Source organism: Hypomesus transpacificus, chromosome 15 (assembly GCF_021917145.1).
Source record: "Hypomesus transpacificus isolate Combined female chromosome 15, fHypTra1, whole genome shotgun sequence".
Classification (NCBI taxonomy): domain Eukaryota; kingdom Metazoa; phylum Chordata; class Actinopteri; order Osmeriformes; family Osmeridae; genus Hypomesus; species Hypomesus transpacificus.
The window spans coordinates 7,504,317-7,528,780 of NC_061074.1; the positions used below are offsets into that span (position 1 = coordinate 7,504,317).

Sequence of the window (24,464 nt, forward strand, 5' to 3'; positions counted from 1 at the left end):
TTTTTCCAAGAAGAGAACACTTCAGAGACGCTTTAAATTTGTAGAGACAGACAGGTACGGTTTTCTGGTCTCCATTTCAGTCCCAGTTCAGAGACACACACACATACTTGCAGCTGGACACACCCACATTCACTCACAGTAAATATCCACAGAATAGAAATAAACTGCAAGTGGAATATATTAACAATATTTATTTCACTACAACTTCCAGTGTTAATTTTACATATTTGATATCAACCCAACAGAAGTACAAGATCTTATTTTACATATGTACAAATGACTATTGGCAATGCGATATAACTTTGTATTTGTCTATATACACACAACCTGATGTCGCTATGGCCTTGGCAAATTATGCACCAGTGTATCTTCTTTTTGGCCTGGGATCAGTTCTTCTAGAGTGTTCCAGTAATAAAGATTGTGGGTCAGAGAGTGAGATGATAGTTTTTGGGTGCTCCTCTCCTCACCATTACTGTCTCTGGGATAGGCGTATTAAACCATCTTATCCCACTCAACTTCAAACCTGACACGTGCTAGTGGAATGAGGATGTTGTGGTGATGATGAATGGCTGTGCCTTTCTTGCATGTGTAGATCTACAGTAGTGTGGACAGCCGCAGGCTTGAGAGAAGCAGATTAACAAATCATAAACATGCATGCTTATTTTTGTAGCTCCATGTAGACATCCCGCAACAAAAGTGGTTGTAGAGATAGAGACTTATTACCTGATCCTAGTGAACAGTGTCTCAGCCATGGTTTTGAAAGAAATTTGAGATTAAAAAAAAAACAATCCAGTACAGACTGTACCTTGTTCTGGATTACAGATCCTGTACATCAAATTATTGTTGTCTAATCCAGAAATTGCCTTAATCTGTGCTGGGAAATCCCCTCAAAATCGTTAAACAACAAGTAAAATGTGATCGTTCTGTGGTGGTTCATTATTGCTAAAAGTATTTAAATATTGAGAGGTCAACAGAGCATTCTTTCCACCAATCATATTGCTTTAGTTAACAAGACTGGATACGCTGTAATGAATTTGTACCAGAGCAAATTTCCATGTTCCTCAATTATGTAGTTTATTAAAGCGCATCTATCATTTAATGGCAAACGTAACATTACACTAAAAAACTGTGGGTACACCTTAATGTTACATTTTTTGGTTATCCTAAGAAATAATATATAATTGGTATCACACCATTACCGTTTGATTTTTCTTGTGTTAAAGATTTAGTCAAGTATTAAGATTTGCAATACAAAGAACAGAATAGATAATACTGTATTGGAAAGTTCATACAAAAACATAAATAAAAAAAAATGTGAAACCTTTAAAGCAGAAGACAGAAGTATTAAACATCAGGGTGTACATCATGCCATTCCAGCTCTGATGAAGTCCCTAAAATGTCTACTTCCAGAGTCTTCTGGATTGACCACACAAGATGCCAGTTTGATCTGTTGGTAGACTCAGGGCCCAATCGGAATCCGAAAAAAAACGGAATACATTAGTTTTATTAAATGATTTTGTTTGTTTGGCATCAAACGTTGGTCAACAACAACTCCTATTTATATTTCTCTAATTGATCAAGGCAAGCTTGATTTAGTCTGAACAAATGGAATGGATGGAACAGTTCCAAAGAGGTAGAAGGCCTCGCTATCTCAGTACATCAATGCCATCGACGGAGAAGCATTTGAAAGTAGACAGAAAAGTCCACTCACTGCAGCTCTAACCATACTGGGATAAAGGTGGTCTCACTGGTAGCCGCAAATAGGATGCAGTGTTGAAAGGAAACTGTCAGCAAAGTAAACAACTGGCCGGTCAAACCTTACAAGCTATTTAAAGGTTAAAAGTACATATTTGCCTACTGTTTTTTGTTTAAGTTGATGACAACAACTTCACTTTAATGAAATTAATGATGTTAGCCAGCGGAAACACAGTGGAGCACCTAACCCCTCTCATCAAGAATTGGACAGCATTCTCTCCAAACAATATCAGTGTCTAACAGGACAGAAAAGAGCAGACCTCTTAAATTAAGACACATGAGATGTAAAGTCCATCAGACATCTGACTTTTTTCTTAGATTGACTAGTCTACCAGTAGTAGTTAAAATATTTACAGTATAAAACAGTTAGCCTCTTTCAAGAGCCACCCCTTTCAAATATAGTTTTTTCGTGTCTTATAAAGGATGTATGAACATGTCCCCTCTGTTCTCTTCAGAGCATCAATGACGTGGGCCAGACTTGGTCACAACAAAGCGACAACATGTACGTATGCAGCACTCACAAACAGCTCAGACTACAAGTACCAAAATGTCTGCATAACTTAAAATGTAGCTTCAAGTTTCAGAGCTCCAGGCAAATGTAGTTTTGTGAGAAGTGTTTGTGAGGGAAATGTGCAGTTGCCAGGGCAAGATCTTAATAGAGGTTTCTTAATTAACTGTGACGAAGAAGGTGCTTACAAAACCAAAGTTCAGTGAATGACGCATTCCTTTACTTCTAGTTTGGTAGACTGTTAGGGTTACGCTTAACATAGACCAACACCTCTAACCCTTTTTGAGATGAAAATGAGCACCATTGTCTTTTCTATCACTCTGTGCCTGCCATTTTGTCATGAGACCATCACATCATCTGCGCCGTACAGTGACTTTCTTGAAAGGAGAACAAAATACAATTCCACACACTTTTTCCCCATTGAAACATTCACTTTCCATCTATATGCTTCTAAGGCCATTTCCCAAAAAGTCATCTTGATCATTTAAAACAACTGTGAAGACATCAATCTCCTACAGTTTACGCTTAAATCAATATTCAAACAACGGTTATTAAAAGAAACCTAATATTGCAGTTTTACTTTCATACACATGCACATTCTGAGGGGTGTCCTGGGAGGAGTTAGCAATGACAGAACAAGGAAATAGAAACTTGACACATCTGATGTTGCTCACACACACACACACACACACACACATAAATCACACACTATCACAATGACCCGGTTCTGAGGCTAATGGGACGATCCAGTTTGTCTCCAGTCCCTCCTTTTTCTTCTCTGTGTGATTCTCATTCCACTCATTATCAGTAAAGCATCATGACCACACCCGCCACAGAAAAGGATCAATAGGAGCAGAACATCGGATGTTGCTTGAGATTGGGATCCAGTAAGCATGGAGTTGGCATTAAGTGAACTCTGTGAGTTAACCAGTTATATATCAGTTAAAAAGGGATAGAAAGAGATCCTAGTAAAGGGAGGCAGGCTGCTTCATTGAGTCTCAGACAGTGCAAAGGGGAGTTCAATTCTCAGAGAGAGTGAGTCCTAAACTGGTTCATAGAGGGTTCGAGGCCCAGGCAGAAAGTTCTGGAGGGTTTAGGTTCAGACCAGCGACCCTGCCCTGCTCTGAGCTGGCACCATGACGGGAACAGCGCCCATGCGCTCCAGCGTGGCCTGGCTCACCGCGTACGAGTGTGTGTGCTGCCCGTGGGAGCCCATGGTTACAGGCTTCAGGCTCACCGAGCCATTACTCCGAACCATGGTGGGAGGGGAAGGGGCGGAGTTGGTGGTGACCACCAGAGTCTTGGGCGGGGGGAGGGTGTGGCTTCCGTTGGAATAGGCCTGGCGGGCAAGAGGGGCGGAACCCGGGGCGGAACCCGGGGCCGCTGTGGTGGCTGGGGGATGGCCTGTGGAGAAGGTCTGGCGGGTGTCACCGTTGTAACGGGTGTAGGAGTTGGTGTCATAGTTGGGCTTGGGGTTGTGCCAGTAGCGGCTGTTGTATGTGTTGGTGGAGGTTAGCGTGTCGTTTTCTGAGGACGAGGCGTCTGCGTGGAAAGCTTTCACCGACGAAGACCTCTTGGGGGGCAGGTCATCTTCCCTGCGGGGTGAAGGGACGTGTCAGGGAGAGGGCAGAGCAAAGCAGAGGGCAAGAAGACAGGTCATGGAAAAGCAGACATATCTCAATCAGGCACTTTGACATACTGTAGCACACTTCTCTTTGAACAAGTTTGCTGTTAAAAACACCTTATTCAATAACACTAATAACATCAATGCCATTTTCATGCTCTTTTGTGATAATCCAATCCAATAACGCATGAGTCATACGCAAAACCTTGAATAAATCATTTGATTAAGCTTTTATATGGTTTGTGCAGTTTTAAATCTGAAAGCCTATTTGTAATCAAAGTTGGTTGCAAAAGTCAAAGAAATACATCTAAATAAATAAGGAAAGGTATTCGATCATGACTCATGAAACATAGAATGGGGTGAGCACTTTCTCTCCCTCTCTTTCTGCCAATTTAAATTAACTTGAGCTGACAGTAATAGAGATACATTTGATTTATGTGAGGTTGTCAATTAAATTGTCTTAAATTATTTACTGTTAACATATAATGATTTGCCCATTAATATTTCAAACTGCTAGAAGGCGCCTTGCAGCAAGTGCAAGACTCTGCCGGCTAGGGACCTACAGTCGGTTTCTATCTACTGCTGCACTCAGATCAGATAGAAGTCTCTTTATGAACATCCCCCCCACAAACTAAAAACTGATTTGAAATAGAATTGACAGTCCCTAATGTCTTTTGCAATCTCCTATCAACTAACTTGAACAACAATTACCCAATGATTGCCTCGAATACAGAGATGAATTTCAAAAAAGTCACTGAAAGAATTTGATTCTATTTCAATTATTAATAATTTGCTTTTTAAATAAATACACCAACCATAACTAGCTTACCTTGCTTTAAAATCAAATCCATTGTAAAAGTGTTTCTGTTGTAATAATATAGTAATGAAGAATATTGACTGGAGTACAGCTTGGCGGTGATCGATTGTGTCTGAGAGGAGATTGTGATGTGTGAAGTGTGTGAAGCCGCTAGCTAGGGCATCTGCATGCAGAGATGCAGTCAAGCCCAAAATGAGACAGATGTTATCCATGCAGACGCTCAGGACCGGACTGTTTGAACCACGATTTATCTTCCAAACCGATTTATGAGCTAATCTAGAGAGTAATTTGGAGCCCATTTTTAACAGCATCAGAACTCCCAGAGTGTTTGAAATGACAAATTATGGTTGAGATGAGTAAAAGTTGCGGGGGGAACTAAAAGTTTGTGTTTTTGGTGGGGGGATCGTACATTTAAAATCCATATGAACTTAATCAACTGAGCATAAACCAGACCGACCCGAATGCCTGATTTGTAATAGGCCTACAGACACTGGTTCCAGACACCAGTGTATATACAGTTTCACTGAAGACCACAAAGCTTTATGAATGAAAGACACTGGATTGAGAGGATGGATAGATGGATGAAATGCGTGAATCACTGAATTACTCCTCTCAAGGTTTTCATTGTTTCTCTCCCTGATAGTTGGGCGTGTCTTCTCTGAGAGTTTAGGATGGCTTTTGGATCTGTGAAGCCCTTTGTGACATTGTATAACAATTAAATACAATTTGATTTGATGTATGAATGAATGAATGACTGAATGAATTGATGGATAAATGAATGGATGGATGGATGAATATGGGAGGGATGGAAGGAAGAGACACCTGATCTCGTTGGGGATCTCCTCCTCCTCGTACTTGTTCTTGTTCTTCCAGTAGAAGAGCGTGACCACCACCAGCAGGGAGCAGATGATGACAGCCAGGATGCCCGTGGCGATGGTGCCTGCTATCAGACCCACACTCTGGGGCTGGGCTGAGGGGACAGTGGACACACAGGTTACAAATATGTTGGTACTGCGAGAGTGGGTGGCTGTTGAAGTGTGGAGCTGTGCATGTCATTCTTTCATTCATTTCGTAAAACTACTGTACACATTTAAATAGTTGGTGTGGTAAACGTTTTTGACATCAGCCATGTTTCCAATGTTGCCTACCTTTTCCCCCCCACCTCTCAATGACAAATGAAAGTCTAAAAATGTGTGTCTTGAACTGGGACTCAGTCGTGATGGTAATACCTCTTTCACAACAGAAGGACTAAATCCCAGGCCCTGTGCCTGCTGGTCTACAGAGTCACTCTAGGGCTTCTGAGCATTACAACATGAATAAATCATTAAAAGCTGGTTGAATGGCAACAGCATGCCCACTAGTCTCTCTCTCGGGATGGATGGAAAGATAGATGGATATGGGGAGTGGGTGTTAATGGCGTCAGACGTACACCAGAAACGTGCACCAGCTGCTTGCAAGTTTGATCAGGTAGCTCCCACTCTGTCCCCACTTAAAACATGGCTGTCATTTGGAGAAGCAAATGAGTCAATTTGGTTGAGTGGCTGTCCATGGCATTTCCAACAGGTGGATTTGCACTCCTAAAAATTCAGATTTTTGGTTCAAAATAAATCTGTAATGTAACAAAATCCTTTTCTAACTGACCTGCGAAGGCTTCTTCTGTCTGAAACCCTATATTGTCAAATGGTTCTACACAGCATTCTTTTGATGAAGAGTGTGGGCTGCAGTAAGGCCCTTCTACAAGTCCAAAAATGTTTCCTTTTATGTTGTTATTGTTTACAAAATGCTCAGAGCTACTTACGCGCTACCACCTGCAGGTTGAGCAGACAGGTGCTCTTGCCGATGGCATTGGAGGAGATGCACTGGTACAGTCCAGATGTGCTGGTGCTGATGTTCCTCAGTGTGACTGTCCCTTGCATCTGGTCTGGACACACACACAGGAAGAGGAAGGGGGGTTAACACACACACACACACACAGGCACACACACAGGCATGCACATCCAGGTATGAAAATGTTCCCAACACTCACACGGACAGACATTCCTGTCCACACACACGGACAGGAACACACACACACACAAAGACACAGACAGGAATACAAACACACACACAAAGACACAGACAGGAATACAAACACACACACTTAAAAGTAACTTAAGGTAACCATGACTCCATTGTCAATCATTTGTATTATAGTCAAGAGTGAACTCTTGGTCATCATCTAGGTCAAAATGAACAGTGCTGATTCCAGGGTCTTAGTATGACCACTGCAAAAACACACCTGTTGAGGGCGCCAAACTACCACTACACATTGGAATGGTGATGTTTCTTAGTCCACTGGAACATAAGGTAAGATTATGGTTCACAAAATAACCAAAATATTCTGTGCATGGGCTGTTACTTTCAAAACATGCTACTGCCTTTAAGAACAGCCCACTGTGCCCTGGGAATTTAAGGAGCACATAGTGAGAGTTTTAAAATCCAGATTGCTGACCTACATTTCTCTACTGCCCATTCGCTCTCTTTCACTCTTATACGCTCTCTCTTTCTGTCTGTTTTTCCTTGTCCTTCTGTGTTTACAAAGAAATATAGCCATGGAACTGAGCAGCTTAACGTTTACTGCCCAAAACAACAGAGTGAGAGTGAGAGAGAGAGTGAGAGTGAGAGTGAGAGTGAGAGTGAGAGTGAGAGAGAAAGAGAGAGAGAGAGAGAGAGAGAGAGAGAGAGAGAGAGAGAGAGAGAGAGAGAGAGAGAGAGAGAGAGAGAAAATAGGCTTGAGAAGGAAGTCTGTAAACAGAGATAGCTAATCTTTTCAGCAAATGTCAATAAAAAGCTTACATACAGCAGTTCCAGTATTATTTTTTGACAATAGTTTTGTAGAGGGACTGGAGGTTTAAGCCCTCAAATGTTTTCAACAGAAAATAAAATCATGTTCTTGTGTTTCCCCGTCAATTTCTATTCAAATCATTTTCTTGATACCAAAGGAAATTCAAGATCCCTGAAACACCACAACATTGTCATATTATCCCTGAGGGTAGTAGCATTGAGATGAATTTATCAGTAGTGTATGATGGTGAGCCGACCCTGATTCAACAGTATCTGGAATAATTTCACTTGATCTGTGCTTGATTCCATTATGCCCAGTGCAACACAATGTGCGATCCCAGACCTGCAAACTCCACCCATCCAGCACATCAGATAGGATACATCAAATGATCTAAAAGTGTTAAAGAATTCCAGATATTGTCTGAGGGAGGCGTGGAGGTGAAGTGCAGACACTGAGCTGTGTTCACAGCTGGAAAGAAGAGGAGAGACAGTGACCAGCACACATACTGCCCTCTACCTCTTAGACCCTCCCAACTCAACTGCCCTATTTTGCTTTTTGATTGGCAGCTATTTTTTTTACAACAAACTAAGCCTTGCAGATCTTCATAAGAGTTGAGAGGGTTTAGAGATAAAGGTAGACAAAGTGTACAGCAAGCCCCAAGCATAATCATAACAAACACACCATAATAACATAACATATAGACACACACATATCTACACCCACTGCAGTACAGATGTACAGTACAGTTTCTCTTGCTCTCTCGCTTTCTCACTCTCTCGCTCTCTCGCTCTCTCACACACACACAGAAACAATGTCAGAAACAATTTAAACACACACACACACACTGAACCGCACAAGTCACACCCTTCAGGATCAGAGTCAGGGTCTAGTGGGCGGGGCATGGTGTGGCAGATGGGCGTGGCCGGGTGTGTGACTCGTAGAAGATGTGATTTACCAGCAAAGGTGGGGCAAAAGGGCACTCCGATGGCCAGGGGTTTAGTACCTTGCATGGCGGTGTGGGGCAGCTTGGGCAGAGACTCCAGCTTCTCCCAGGAGTAGGTGGGCGTGGGGATCCCCTCATCTGAGCTGCACATCAGCATGATGTCACTGCCCACATCCAGCGTGCCCTGGACACGACACGCTGGCACCGAGGGGGGCACTGGGAGAGGGGGGGGGGGGGGGGGGCATTGAGGTTAGTGTGATGTTGAAATCATACATATTTGTTCTTCACAGATGAATGTTCTTTGTCTCTCACTCTCTTGCTCTCACTCTCACTCTCTGATGGTAATGACACTTTCAAGCCTTCATGTGAACTATTGGAATGGAGGGAGAGGAGAGAGAGAGAGAGAGGGCTGGAAGGAAGGAAGGACAGATGGATTTGGGGAGTGGGTGCTAATGGCATCAGACGTACACCAGAAACAGCACCAGCTGCTTGCAAGTTTAATCAGGTAGCTCCCACTCTGTACCCACTTAAACACTTCTCTCTCTCTCTCTCTTTGCATTTGATAGGGACCTTGGAATGCTCTCGCTCTCTCTCTCTCTTTCTATCTCTGTCTGTCTGTCTGCCTGTCTGTTTGTCTCTGCCTCTAAGGTGGGTTTACCCAGCACGGTAAGGCCGATGACCCCGATGTTGCGCCCCCCTCTGTCCGGGAGGTTGTTAACCAGGCACTGGTAGGTCCCTGTGTCCGTCAGCTGGGTGTTGTTGATGAAGATGGAGGCACTTGTGCTGGGCATGGTGGCCACGAAGCCCACCCTGCCATTCAGGTGGTTGGCAAGGCTGAATACTTGCCCACCTTGGTAGATGATCACCTGAAGAAGGAGGGGAGAAGGAGAGAAAGAGAAAGAGAGAGAGAGAGCAACAGACATGGAGGAAGACAGTTACAAAAGGAAGACAAATGCAATCAAGAGTGCAACAACAACTAAACTATAACAATGTCAGTAAAGGATCTTACACATTTTATTGAACTGGTCTGATAACAACTGGATCTACTATCATAGTTAGCCAACACTAGAGGGCACCCTTGCACTGTAAAAAATCTACTTTGCACGGATAATATATATATTTATATACCTAGGTAGTTACATGGTATATAATTTAACCTTTAATCTAACTTTTTGCCTGACTCAGAACAGCCAAATAACAAAAGTACATTCTAGTAGCTAGGAGGACATTTTATTGGCCTCATGTCAACTCTTCATGACCAGGACCCCAAAACGTGCTCACAAAGAGGGTGACATAATTACTAGCCTGGTTTTGATCTTCCCTCAAATCTAAAAGCACTGGTTGTACTCAGTGATGTAAACATAATGTCAAAGCATCAAAAGGAAAATTCACATGGCGATTGAACTTATGTGGGTCGTTTGTGAGAGCAGATTGTTACAAGAGCTTAAGGTGTTTGAAAGCTTCACCCCAGCTTTGAACTTTCCTGAATGAACAACTCATTTGCAGCCCACCCTCCACATGAAGAGTACCTCACCCTCCGAGCTGGCTCCCAAAGACACGGTGGCAGGGGGCTTGGTGGGGGGGGAGGGGAGCGGGTATCAGAGAGGCTATTCACTCGTGTTTAAAAAGAAGCCTCATTGAACTGGCATGTTCAAAGGCCTAGTCAGGCACTGAACCAGAGCTCTTTGGTCCCCCCCTCCCCCACCCCCCACCCACCCGCCCCCACTCACACACACACACACATACGCCCACTACCATCCACTTCACACACACACAAACACACTTGAACACTGCGGTAGCACACACTGCTGCCTGCTTAACGGTTGTAAATTGCGGCAGCGCAATTTCCTGAGCGTTGTGTGCTTGGTCCCTCTTATGTGCAGATGAATAGGCAACTCCTCAGCTGTGATAAGATCCCAGAACGCCACTGCAGCCAGAGTGTGTGTGTGTGTGTGTGTGTGTTTACGCCAGTGTGTTTGGAAACACATTTGGAAAACGCATGTGTGTATTTGTGAGCGAGCACGATTGCATGTGTGTGTGTGTGCCAGTGTATTTGTTCTAATGTATTTGTGAGCGTGTGTGTGTTCCTACCCACGTACCTCTGTGTGTTCATGCCAGTGTGTTAGATGTATTTGTAAGTGTGCACGCATGTGTGTGTGTTCTTCTTCAGTGAGTCTCTCCACCAGTCTCCAGAGCCAGACACTGAGTGAGTCTGCTTCTCTGTCCTGATCCTGAGCCTGCAGTAGCTCTACTGGCTGACGTCACCATAGCGACCCGGCTGTACCTCACCCTCCCGCCTCCAACTCATAACCTGTGACAATAAGCTGCATGTTGTCTGAAAGTGATACAATCACACACACGCAACTGCATGTGGTGTGTGTGTGTATGATGCCAGAGTGTGTTCCTGTAATATCCTGTGACGTGTGTTTTTTGTGCCCGTACATGTCTGAACTTCAGTGTGTGTGTGTGTATGTGTGGGGGGGGGGAGTTTATCCATGTGTGTGTGAGATCACCTCGCCTCTCATGTGACCTCGTTGGCTACGTTGAGCGGCGCAGGAAAAAAAGAGGTCATGGCCCCCGTACAGATGGCATCCTGACAGAGCCAACACACTGACCTCAGGTCCAGCGCTACTGGTTGCTACCCTGCTACCTCCACCCACACACCCTCACCCCATCCAACCCTCCACACCCTCACCCCATCCAACCCTCCACACCCTCACCCCATCCAACCCTCCACACCCTCACCCCATCCAACCCTCCACACCCTCACCCCATCCAACCCTCCACTCCCTCACCCCATCCAAACCTTCACCCACACACCCTCACCCCATCCAACCTTCCACACCCTCACCCCATCCAAACCTCCACACCCGCACAGTCTTTAAAACCAGACTGCTGCAGTAATTCCCCGATATACCTATGTAACCATAACTCAAAAATGTACCTGAAATTATTTGTCATATTTGTCAAAGTCATGGTATCGGAACAGACTTTAACCCATTCCTTTCCCAAGACTTTAATCCGTCTGTATTCCCTCTTAAAGCTCTAAAACTACACCCAAACGCTACTCTAGCCAAGCAAAACTACATACTGTCTGGAAAAAACTCTGGTTAATCCTCTATACCTTCATAAACCCACTATCTCCCACACTCCTCTCAGTTCCATTCTATATCTTTCACCAATCTCTTCCACCACAACCCTGTTTGAAACTAACCCCCCCTCTCTCTCCTCTGTCACCTTCAGACTACAGAATATCCTCCAACAATTTCTCCCACGGTAACCCTGTTTCAAACACTTGGTCGTGCATTGCAGCCTTCCTTTGGTGATATAACTGAAGCATCTGCTCAATCGCCCTCTCCACCCACCCTGAATTAGTAGGTGGGATACGTGTTTATGTCCACTCCCACTGCCACGCCCAGAGCACCTCTCTCCACCCCACACCACCCACCCCCCCCACCACCCACCCCCCCCCACCACCTGCTCTTTCCTAACAAATCAACCTTACAGTGTGTTTGAACTCGTTTGCGTGTGGATGGGTGTGCGTGTTTGCGTGTGGACGTATACATGGCTGCATGTGTATCTGGATTATGTCACACCTAGGGCTCAAGACAACATTTCATTAGTCCAGAGGAGGAAAATGGACAGATTTGTTTCCAGGTCTGTTGTCCGACGCAGCGCCTGCCTCTCTATCTGCCTTAATCTGGGATCCACAGGAAAGGATAAACAAACACTAAAGTATTTAGCAGCTCGACTGTGGATCTTAGCATTTAGCAATTGAGGCCGGCTTCCTACCGGTGAAGCTGCTGGGAAGGCTGGTTCCCGCTTTAAGTGCTGTGACAACAATTACAGCACAATAGATGAGGCAGAATAGACAGAGATGGAGGGGGGGGGGGTGTAGTGGAAGGGAAGGGTTCACTCAGAAGTTTATTTTGGTACCTTTGAGGGCGTTTAGAATCGGGCGGCACGTCACATGGTAAAGTTTCACCATTCCCCAGAAATAGTTTTGTCCAGGGACTCATGCCAAGGCAGTTAAAGCTTCAGAATGTAACGGAAGGAGGCAGAACGCTGCTGGTGTCCTCGTTTTGAAACCTGATGCCTGGTATCGAAGATACAGTAAGAACCTGGTGCCGAAATGAATCCCTTCTCCTCCTCATCTCCTCAGAAGGACTTCAATCTAAACAGACGGTTGAAGCATCAAGTGGGAAGCCTACACCGGTACATAAACACTTCAATGGAACCACAGGGAAGGGAGAGTATAGAGTTCCATCCTGCTCTAGCATGCATACAGTCTTGGTAGGAGGATTGTGGGGTGGGAGTGCTGGGAGTCTGCCTAGTGCAGGGGAGGGGGCCCAAGAGAAGATATGTTTGACAGAAAGAAGGAACGAGCGAAAGAGAGATAGCTTGTGAGTGTGTGTGTGAGTGTGTACAGGCTCCGTTCAGTAATTAATAATGGCCTTTTGTCTTTGTCTATAATCCCACACGACAGCTACTTCCTCACATGTGACCTTGACCTTGTATGTGTCAGCATTAGGCAGCAGCACTGAACCGAACTGCTGTCAATGTTTTGAACAGCTAACCAGCTAGGTTCACGCATAGCAGGTGTCCTCACAGCACCTGAATGAGCTGCGCCTGTCCCTGGGCAGACACTGTGGACCACAGCCTTCTAATGAGACTGAGAATGTCGGTGGACAGGCGACATGTGATGTACCTCAGCTTGGGAGCTAATGACCTGCTATACTCAGGACACGTGTCTGCAGAGATGGCGTGTTGGTAGATGACAGTACCCCCATGCACACATTAGGTTGTGTTAGAGAGTGAGTATATGTGCAACGCAGACATGCATGTGCTGATAACGTGCTAGGCCACTACCTGAGATATACAATGTGTTTGGTCCTGCTAATCCACTATGGTAGATACAGTATACACACACACATATACTCATGTGCACAAACATGCACACACACGCATCACATCTGTATCCTGTTGAGAATACATCAGCACCACGTGAATGATGTGAGTGGAATCATTTCTTCCTGCTAGAACCTTCCAGACACAGCAGCTCACCTTTCCGCTCCCTCCACCTTTCTGCCCCCCCGCTCTTCCACCCCTCCACCCCCACGGCACATCTCAGTGATGCATCTCAGTGATGCTTATGTGAACATGTTGCCCGAGCAGGCTTGAAGGAGGTCAGGTCTGCCAATAACGTCTCCCTTGTTTCACTGTGGGGCGGTCTTGGTTTTTGTATCGCATCTATGTGTGTGTGTGTGGTGTAACCTTGCATGTAGGTGTGCTTGTGTGCATGGTGCGTGTGTTCTGAATCTCAATCCGTCAGATTCCGTCTGGATATTTTCCATTTGAACGCATCCCTACCTATGGGTGTATATTTAGTAGTTTCGAAACTGGGTGTGTGAGATTTACATCTCTGCAAGACAATGCCACTGTCCGTCCGTGTGTGTTCGTGTGTATCCGTGTGTGTGTATCCGTGCGTGTGTGTGCGCGTGTGTGTGCATGTGTGCGTGTGTATGTATTTAGTGCGAACAGCTGCTCCTGTGGGGCCTGTCGTGAGCGCGCGTTAATTAGTGCAGAAGATCATCATGCGTTATGTGGCCGGGGCTGAGAGTGGCAGAGGCAGGTGAGGTTCAGGGGCCCTGCAGCTGCACAGGAAAACTACTCAGATGGAATCAAAGAGGCCAGGAGAGAAACCTGTGCTCTCTCTGTTTGATGGCTACACAGCATACACACCTCCACACACACCCACACACACACCCACTCACACACCCACACACACACCCACACACACACACACACACACACACACCATGGCCTCGGTTTGGCCATGGAGCAGCTTGAATTCATCCGGTCCTGGCTGAACTTTCAAAGCCTTGTCTGCACATGCTCCATGGTTGACAGGGAATACTCCAGTAAAGATGATGGTGGGTCAGGTACATAATGAGCTGTACTGGGCAGCCCCTCCCCCAAGCCCAGAAGGGGGCCTGATGCCTCAGTGCCAGAGTGTTACTGGCTGCCATGCAGGGTTTTTGTTTTGTTTTTTAAGAGCTCCAATAAATTCTACAGACACCCAGTCCCTACACACTAGGTATCTAATGGACTATGGTAAATCTGAGTTACTGGTAGTTTGATGTTTGTTGAAAGTCTACATAGGCCCTATAGGGGCCCCTTCAAAATAAAGTAATACCACATACAGCTATGGTGCTATACTGGCCTTCTGTATAGCTGGTTAGGTTCTAAGCAGTGTGCCAGAAATAGTGCCCGCGTCACGGTAGGAGTGGATGATGCTTGGCGTTACGCTGTGGAACTGGCCTCAAGGTTCTCTTACAGCTTTACTTCATACCAGGCACTTTCCTGGGGTTAATAACTATCAACCCACGCTCACATGTGCTTCCTCATCCAACTCTCTATCCCTCATTTTATTTTCATTACCACTTCTTGTATCAGCGCACTGTTCCAAAAGGCTGGTCAAAAAGGCTTTTACAGACGTTTGTATTGGGCAACGCAACATACATTTACATTTAGTCATTTAGCAGACACTCTTATCCAGAGCGACTTACAGTAAGTACAGGGACATTCCCCTGAGGCAAGTAGGGTGAAGTGCCTTGCCCAAGGACACATCGTCATTTTGCAAGGCAGGGAACCGAACCGGCAACCTTCTGATTCCCTAACTGCTCAGCCATCTGACCCCCCTACAACACAGTAGGGTGTGGATCTGTGTACCTGCTCTGGCTGGTTGGCATTGGACAGCGGTATGACCATCCAGATAATGTTGAGGTTGTTGAGAGCAGCACTGGTGGTGAAGGAGCAGGGCAAGATGGCCGCCTGGCCGCGGGCTACCTGAATACTGCTCTGGCTCACGGTCACGTCCAACGCCCTCACAGACACTGCAGAAGAAAACAGAGGAGGAGAGACAGAAAGAGAAAAAATATATATATTTTATGAGATAACACTTTGTGTCTAAACTTGAAAGAAACCTCAACGAGAACATTAAACAACATTTGATATTGGAATATCATGAATTCATTTAAAGAGATTTTAATTCCCTTCTCTTTAAGTTATAAATAAACCAATAACCAAAATAACTACAGTCACAATATTAGCCCAGAAAAGTCACAAAAACTGCATATTTTAGTAGGATAGCATTAGAGAACTCTGTAACCACTGTGCATCACTACTATTTTTCACAAGAAAAGGTCATGTCTAATTATACCATGCATCTCTGTTTCAATGCTCACTCAACCATTACATCTCTACAGGGTACAAAACATAATTTTTCAAAACTAAGTTAATAACTAGGGTCTTTGTTAAACTGCTGAATGAACACCACATTAGGAAATATCTCAAACAATATGTTAAGGCTAAATGTAGAAAAAAAGCTGACTTGTCAAGCATAAACAAAACAATGTTTCTTTTCTAAGCTGTACGTTCACAAGCTAGAATTAGCGACTGTATTTACAAACATCCATATGAATATAGCCTATTGAGTCTAATGATAACCTTTGTAATGCTCTATATCTTGAATGCTTAGTGAAACACATTTTCCAAATGAGATGCTATCACCTCTAACCAACAACCCAGTATCCTGCCCAGCTGTCAAAATGTTGCTAACTGTAATAGAAAAATATGTTCGAGCATCCTATTTCTGGAGCAGCTAAGCACATTAAGGCCTAAATTGAGTTATATCTCTCCCACAAACATACGTCTACGTCCCAAACCCGGTGGGGAGCCATCTTATCTCAACACAATGCCCGTAATCAAATTAGGAGAAATTGGGCATGTCCTGAGAATTGTCCTTGTAGCTGTTATGTGCTCAGACGTAAGAGGGTGATTATGGCATAAGCTGATATATCCTAGGTGGGAGTACAGAAGAATATGGCTGCTGGAGCCAGCTGGTATCTCACGGCCGACAGACTGCTCGCTGCTCACTGGCTGTCCACAGACACGTCCTACGCTCTCCTCTGGCAAAGGCCCCAGACTGCCAGCCATCAGTCTGCAGCTAAAGCTACGGAGCTGAACTACAGAAATATGAGGATATCATATTACCGCTCATAGTAAACGATCTGTGGGGATCTGTTGGGGAACGTAATACGATTGTAAAGACTTCATGACTTCCTTTTGTGGAAAAAGACCTGTGAATTAAGAAGTGGCCCCACAGGATAATGTACAATTGCACTAATACTCATCTGTACTCGTTTCGGTTGTGTACTACACTTCCACATCCCCCTTGGGATATTGGCTGTAAACTCTTGATGTGTGGATGTTGTCTCTGGAGTGTATAATCTCATTCAATCACATTTTAACAGCCTCCTAATCTCCAAGATCCTTCTATAGAGAAAGAAAGAATGACTTCCTGTCAGTGAATCAATCTTCTCATGGGAGATTATACTTTTATAGAAGTCTCAGCAGTGGCCTGAAGTCACTCTGTCACTAACCATCAGGCCTTGAAGGAATTCTTGAAATCCAAAGATAGGATATTTAACCAGCATCTCAAAGCTTCTGTACAGTGTTGACACAACACCAACCTCTGTGACCCTTGGTACCAAATTCTTCCACAACACCTCAACCTCTGTGAGTTGGAGTCTCTATCTGACTGAGCAGCAGAGAGTAATCCTGTTTCACACTCAGCAGATAAAGTATGGCAACAAGAGAAGAGGAAGGGAAAGTTGCGAAGGGAGGAGAGAAGGAGTAGGAGCTCCGGGCGGAGAAATCCAAGGCGCATCAGCTTATCCTCCCAAACTCCTCCAAGGCTCCTGCTATGTTCTGCTCTCAGCAGCTGGAGTCTCATCTTTTCCAAACCTGGATTAGAGAAGCGAGCCGCCCAAACTGCCTGTAAGCCCTGCTGACCTCACAACAAACCACAGACGTCTTTGCGAGCTGGGGGGCAACATGTGTGGATGCCCGTTAGGGACAAACAGAACAGAAAACAAGAGAATGCGCATTGGAAACTATGTTACCTTTCTGAGAAGGGATTTGATGTTCACGTCAGTTCTGGATTCTAAAAGTGATATCATTGTTGCAGTTTACTCATTGTCTCAGCAAGAGAAAGATCAGATTGCTGGGATTGCCTCATTATTGCACAGCAACAATTTAGCCAATGGCCCTCCTCTCCAGCATGGGATTATGACTGAAGCCCTGCCCATGTTAGTTTACTCCCAACACAAACACATTTCAATTTGATTTTAGGTTTAATGTCAATTGTTCAAATGAACCCATTGTATTAGCGCTGGGTTCAAACTAAAATGGTGCCCTCCTTTATGTGTGGTGAAACCATTTCTGAGGCTACAGATGTTTGTGGGACTGGAGGACAGAACAGTCCCTCCTCCGTTACCACTTCTTACTGTAACTTAGCCAGGGATCATGGCCTACTCAAGTACTTAGTAGTGCATCTTGAAACTAATGGAATGGTGAGTCACAGCCTGTTAACAGTTGCAGTATCTAACACGTTTAAACCCCACTTTACACGCACAGACATACGGTAGGCACACACATACACACACGCACATACTGTTCAGAGACACGCGCACACACACACACACACACACACAGCAACATGCACAACAACTCCAACAGAAACAGTGGCTAACAGGACAGTTAGGAAGAAAATACAGAGAAAGGAGACCGTGTATACGTAGATATGAACTTCCAGATCTTCCGAGAATTATCCATTAAATGTATGATTACACAACTCACATTTTCACAAACCAATAAACACCTCCATCCACACATAGAAAGCTCCATGTTTCTGTGCAGGAAGACGGCAGTGTTGGTGCCCAGCGTTCTGTGTCGCTCAGGGAAGGCTTCTCATGCATAAGTTAGCCCTTTCTTGCTCAGAGACAGAGGTAGCCCTGCCGGTTCCATGTCAGAGAGCTGCGGTTCCATATCGCTACAACCCCATGGTCCAGTGGCACTGTACTGAACCCCCCCAAGCAGTCCTGTTCTGTTCAGTTCTGTCCTCAGGGGTGTTCCTGTCTCCCAGTCTGTCTGAGGAGAACACTTCTCTGACGAGTCACCCAACCCACCCCACTCCGTTTTGTTTACAATGCTGGTGCCATTACTATTTTATAAACAAACATTCTCCCCATACTACTGTCTAGCAGCCCTCAAGCCTTGCCTTGGGACAGTGGAGAGTGGCTTGGCCTAACAATATCGACTGGCCTATCTGCTGCGCGGTTCCTCCCCACCCCTGGTTCCCGGGTGGCCTGTTCCCACCCAGACATGTCTGTGGATCTGACTGGAGTGGAGAGGCTCAAGCGGAATGTTAATGCGGTGGTCCTAAGACTTACGGGCTAGGGAGTGAGTCGGGTATTGAGGTCTTCCTTCCTCTACTTGTGATCTACAGTATCAATCAGGACCCAACCGTGGGGGGTAAGAGCGAAGGAGAAGGAGGATGCGGGATGAGAGGAGAGAGAGGGAACGAGGAGGTGGAGAGAGGAATCGGGCCACAGAAAGATGTGAGAGGAGGGAAAGAAGGATAGAGAAAGAAACAAAGAGAAAGGGGGGAAAGATGAAGGAAACACAAAGGACAGGAAGAAAGAGAGAGAAAAGAAAAGCGGGGGGGGGGGGGGGGGGGGGGGGGGGGGGCATGTGTTTCCAGGGAGCACTAATTGAAAAAGTCACCTTAGGCAGTAGTAGAAGAGCCTTTGGCAAGGCTCCGGTTAAACAGCTTTCTCCTTTCATCCGGGAGCCAAGTGTCAAAATTCCTGTTTATTAATGCATAGAAACCCATACCTCTGAGAGACCACCTCCCTCCCTGCATCCGTGTGTGCGTCTGTGTGTGCATCCGTGTGTGCGTCCGTGTGTGTGTGTCTTTCTTGCTCTCCCTCCCGAGTTTGTGCTCCCCCTCTATATTACTCTCTGCTCTCATCTACTTTCCTCTCAGTGCCATCACAGGCGCACCTATGCCTGAGTAAAACAAGCACTCTCTCTCTTGGATAAAAGAATCATATACAGGTTACTCTTTCTCCCCCCCCCCCCCCTTCTCTCCTTCTCTCAGCACACCGCTGCATGCTGGTTCATTTGCATCGCAGCCCTGTGCTTTTATTCATAGGGGGGTTCTTTTATTCATGGCCTCACTTTTATTTCTGTTTCAAACAGATGCCTGTGATGCTCTGATGTGACGTGCCTCTGGCTGTGTTGGAGCGGCCAGGCAGGAGGAGGTAAACACACCCGTCTCTCCAGGAGAACCAACGGCCTGACCACCCCCTAACTAGGATGCGGGCCAGACTGAAATAGACACTTCTTTAATCTGTCTCTCCCACCGGAGCTCACGTCCAGCTGCCAGCCTCCACTCTGCAGCATCTCCACCCCTCCACCCTCCACCCTACCAGCGTACCACACCTCCCCACTACCCCCACTCCCAACCCCACACCCACTCTCGGAAAATCACAAATCTCCGATGCTGTGAAACAGCAGCCGATACCATTGAGTGTTGGTGCAGGAGCAGGGTGGAGTTGCCGTCTCTTCAGCGTGCATCGCACCGCACTGGACCCGGTGGCCTCGATCGGGATGAGCTCACGTCGGGACGCTGACAGGCTCCGCTGGGCCCCGAACAAAGGATTCCCACGCTTTGTAACAGTGACTTTGAGGGTAGAACCAGGCCCCCTCCATGCCAACACACCGTTGTAAACACAGAAGGTTATTTGTTCTTGTCTTTGTAGGGGGCCCATGGGCTTCACAGTGTGCTGGGTTCACACACTAGGCCCTCTGATGTGTGTGAGGCGGGGGGGGGGGGGGGGGGGGTGGACCCGCCGGGCGAGGGGCTGGGGCCCCTGAGTGAATCTCAGGTCCTAGTTGTGTCTGTACCCAGCTGCTCGTTGGTAACTCATCAACCACGAACACTCACAGCTCAGCCAGGATGCACAACAACAACAACAGACTACAACCACCGTCTCTGAGACAGACATTTAGAGTAACGTGTGTCATCTGTTGGAGTCATTGTCGTCTTATGAAAAACTACCAACTGTTCGATCAGGACGTCATTGAAATCAAAAAATTGGTGTCGCTCGCTGTCACTGAAATCGTTTGTCGTCTAGGTTTGTCGGCTTGCAGTGTGTCCCGTCATGCTAGCTGCTAGGGTATGTAAGTGACAGCAAGCGTGACACTGAGACTGAGGCCCACTCACTGGGATCAGGGGGGCTACATTATAAAATGCACCTCATTCATTATTCACAAACAAACAAGTTAGCCCTCCCCTCAACACACAGCCTTCTCTATACTATAGCAGAACTGTAACAAAGGAAAGGCTCTAGCCTAGCCTAGCCTAGTCTAGTCTGGCCTGGCCTGGCCTACAACATTGTCTGTCTGCCATGCTGACTCTCCCTGGTTTGTGTGATTCAGGGTCCTTGGCTGGGGAATTCAGTAGGTCAGCAGACAAGGTCAGCGACGTTTCACACGGTAGTCTACGGCTTAATCCAACTAAACCTCCCCCCCCCCACTAAAAATCCCAATCCACTGAGCACCCACCCCTCCACCTATCTCCTTGCACCCCCTCATCCCTGTTTATGTGGCCACTGCTGCTATCTCTGTCACTTAACTGAGGCTACCCTACAATGGAAACAATATAGCTAAAATATCATAATTTAGCAGGCTGAATAGCTTAGCTGCAAATCCTACTGCATTGCTGCAGAGATGCGTTGTTTAGACGTTACTGCCCTACACTTGTTGGCCTATGTACAACCATATGAGACCTGAGCCAGCTTCTCAACAGGCTACTGTGGACTGCCGGCTATCTCGCATATGGCACTCGTGCATGAGTCAGAGAACCCACACACGCCATGTGTCCTCTCTCGTTTGATATCACGCAAAACTGTGTGTGTTTTAAAACGGAGACGCGATTGTTTGAGAGGTGCTAAGTAAATCTTGTGGTGACTCCTATCATCTGCAGAGCAGTGTAGGAAGCAGAGAGCAAGAGAGATAGAGAGAGAGAGACAGAGAGAGAGAGAGAGAGAGAGGAGAGAGAGAGAGAGAGAGAGAGAGAGAGAGAGAGAGAGAGAGAGAGGAGAGAGAGAGAGAGAGAGAGAGAGAGAGAGAGAGAGAAAGATAGAGAGAGAGAGACAGACAGAGAGAGACAGACAGACAGACAGAGAGAGAGAGAGAGAGAGAGAGAGAGAGAGAGGAGAGAGAGAGAGAGAGAGAGAGAGAGGAGAGAGAGAGAGAGAGAGAGAGAGAGAGAGAGAGAGAGGAGAGAGAGAGAGAGAGAGAGAGAGAGAGAACGCACCCTCCACTCAGTGAGTGAGCAGAAAGTTAAAGTAGGCCATGGCCCCTCATGCACAGATTAACCCCAGCACTGGAAGACTGCTAAAGCTGCAAACAGATGGCTCCGCACATGCAAAAAACACACGCGTGTGCACTCACAAAATGCATGTGTGTCATGCATGCATACATGGCTGGCCCGTGTAACTGCGGGCATGATACAACACTGCCACAGGCTGTGCCCTGGCCATACACCTCGTAGTAACACTGGATCCGGTCACAAGCTGCTTGTTCCTAAAGGCTGGGCAGCAGAGGGACTTTCCTTACCTCAGCACTGGCCAGGTCTGAGCAAGTGAACTACATGACCTGTCATCTGGATAACTTCACAGTCAGGGAGCTCTCTATCAGCAGGGTAAGCAATGCCAATGCCAACTCCCTCCCTTCCTGGCTGTGTGTGTGTGTGTGTGTGTGTGTGTGTGTGTGTGTGTGTGTGTGTGTGTGTGTGTGTGTGTGTGTGTGTGTGTGTGTGTGTGTGTGTGTGTGTGTGTGGATGTGTCTGTGGGTTGGTGGGTGTGGTTTTACCATCTCTGTAGGCTTTCAGTGTGTTTGTGTACACGTGTGTGTTTGTTTATGTGTGTGTGTGTGTGGCCTGGCAGCGCCCTGACCTCGTCTGCAGGTAGAGTAAGCCTCTCAGCTAGCCTGACATGACCTGTTGCTGCCTGCAGATCACAGGGCTATTCTAGGACCCAGCATCTTGGCAAAACAAGCCTGGTAAGGCCTGGCATGGCCTGACATGGCCTGGCATTACATGGCCTTAGTCCCTGGGAGGTCACACGTCCAACTGACAACTAAGAAGGCACTCTCATGTATATGACCAGTATATGTAGACAGCCTCGAAATATGAAAACGAAACGACCTGAGCCCATGCCAATCCCACTGTAAACTGTTCCCCAGTGTGAAATAGGTATTAATGAATGGTAACCTTGGAAACTTGGAGTGAACTTCAGCTCAACTCCATCAGGCTCGCGTCAGCAGGATGAGGTGGTGCAAAACGTAAGTCCAGGCCGTGTGAAAAAAACTCCATTAAAACCTCAAGTAACAGCATCTCTAGGTTATAAGTGGTGTATTTTAGATCCTTGAGACAGACAAGACACCTCACCTCTTGGTCTTAACCAGAACTGTACCATGGGCCATACCTACAGGAAAACACTGGGAGCTTGCTGAGTCCCCTGGCTGACTTAACAGACCGCTGATTGCAACTCTGAGTCTGTGCTTAACAAGTCAGGGGAGACACTGCGGTGGGAGTCAGGAAGAGGGCAATTCTGACTATGCTCTCCAGGGGCTGTCAAAAGGGTGCACTGGTAGGCAAAAGGCGGGTGGATGGACAGGTGATGGGGGTGACGGAGGGGGTGGGGCTGCCTTTACTAAAATATACGTCTTTTTTATAGGGGGGAGAGGAGAGAGGAAAGGCAGTATTTTAGAGGGGAAGTGGTCATAATGCACAGCCTCCCAGCTGTGGTCAGATGAGCACTGTCAGGCCAGTACTGACTGACTGACCGAGGGAGACGTTTTAAAAGCCACTGACTGCACGTCCACCCAGCTGCCACCACGCTGCAGTCCTCCGAGACGTCCTCACAGCCGCCGTCACAGCACACACACAACCCCGCTGACCCCTCACCCCACACGTGGTCCAGGTCAGACAGATAGAGGTCAGGGGGCAAGTGACCAGGGTCAGCTTTAACCATGAGCAAAAGGCACTTAAATCTCAACCTGAATTTATTTGTTCATGTTGTCGAGCAATCTCTTTTGATTATGTTTTTTGGGGGATGTTTTTGTTAGTGTCCATGTCATCTAGCTACAAAGCTGTAGAACTTTGTGTTACAGAAAGACAAAATCAACCTGCTTAGCTACAGCATGGAGTGTTCTGTACTCAGCCACAATCATACATCACACTAGCATCTGTCTTCAAACCACCTCTGTAACATTGCAACTATTAGATCACAGCAAATTGACAAAAACATCTGCCTCTCTGCTTCCATCCTCGGATAGATGCGCACGCACACACACACACACGCATATACACAATAAACTAAATGTGTGTTTGCATATGTGTGTTCAAGAGTGTGTGGGTGTATGTGTGTGCAAGTGTGTGTGGCAGTGTGTGAGAGAGGATCTGGGTGCTGTATGAGTGCCTTTGATGTGAGAGTGAGTGATGACCACGTTGAGGGCCCTAAACCCTCTCTGCCTAGGGGTCCAGAGAGCCAAACGCTGCCTCAGCAAAAGTTCAGGCAACGCTCTCGTTTGAATTAGCATTTCTTTTCATTCAGCATAAAGTTTACTTATCCAGAGCACCCCACCACCACCTTTCTGCTCAAGCCCTGTACGTTCACCCAACACTACCCCCCCCCCTTTAGGATTCAGAAAAATGCACTGCCCGGAAAATCAACAGAAAGGTGCTGACTTAGCTTTCAACAGCACCGTAAGTTGTTTGTCAAAACGCATAAAAACCAGCCCACTGATGGGTCTTGAACACATGAACCTGCAGCAAGGAATAATATCCACTTCATAGTAGCACTGTGAGGCTCCACGGAGACATGTAAAACTCTCTTTACTGGTTGTTTTGTCAATTGCCTTCTCATAAGTTCTTGCATTCTGTTCCGTACACGGTGGGGTGACTTTACACTCCTCACTGCTCCTATTGCTTTAGACGATGCCAATCCCTCTTCCTGGTTTCCTCTGGGAGAGCCTCAAAGGCAGGCGACTGGTAATCAAAGTTCATACTGAGCCTCA

At 46.4% G+C, this 24,464-nt stretch overlaps 1 protein-coding gene across 1 annotated transcript; it reads right to left on the reverse strand.

Moving 5' to 3' along the window:
• Positions 1-207: 207 nt before the first annotated feature.
• Positions 208-24,224, reverse strand: igsf11 (immunoglobulin superfamily member 11). Its single transcript, XM_047035769.1, has 7 exons — positions 24,214-24,224; positions 15,204-15,367; positions 9,130-9,337; positions 8,532-8,687; positions 6,503-6,625; positions 5,527-5,674; positions 208-3,858 (listed from the first exon to the last, which is right to left on the reverse strand). The coding sequence occupies exons 2-7, from the start codon at positions 15,240-15,242 to the stop codon at positions 3,363-3,365; spliced, it is 1,170 nt and encodes a 389-aa protein (XP_046891725.1). The 5' UTR covers positions 15,243-15,367; positions 24,214-24,224; the 3' UTR covers positions 208-3,362.
• Positions 24,225-24,464: the final 240 nt, after the last annotated feature.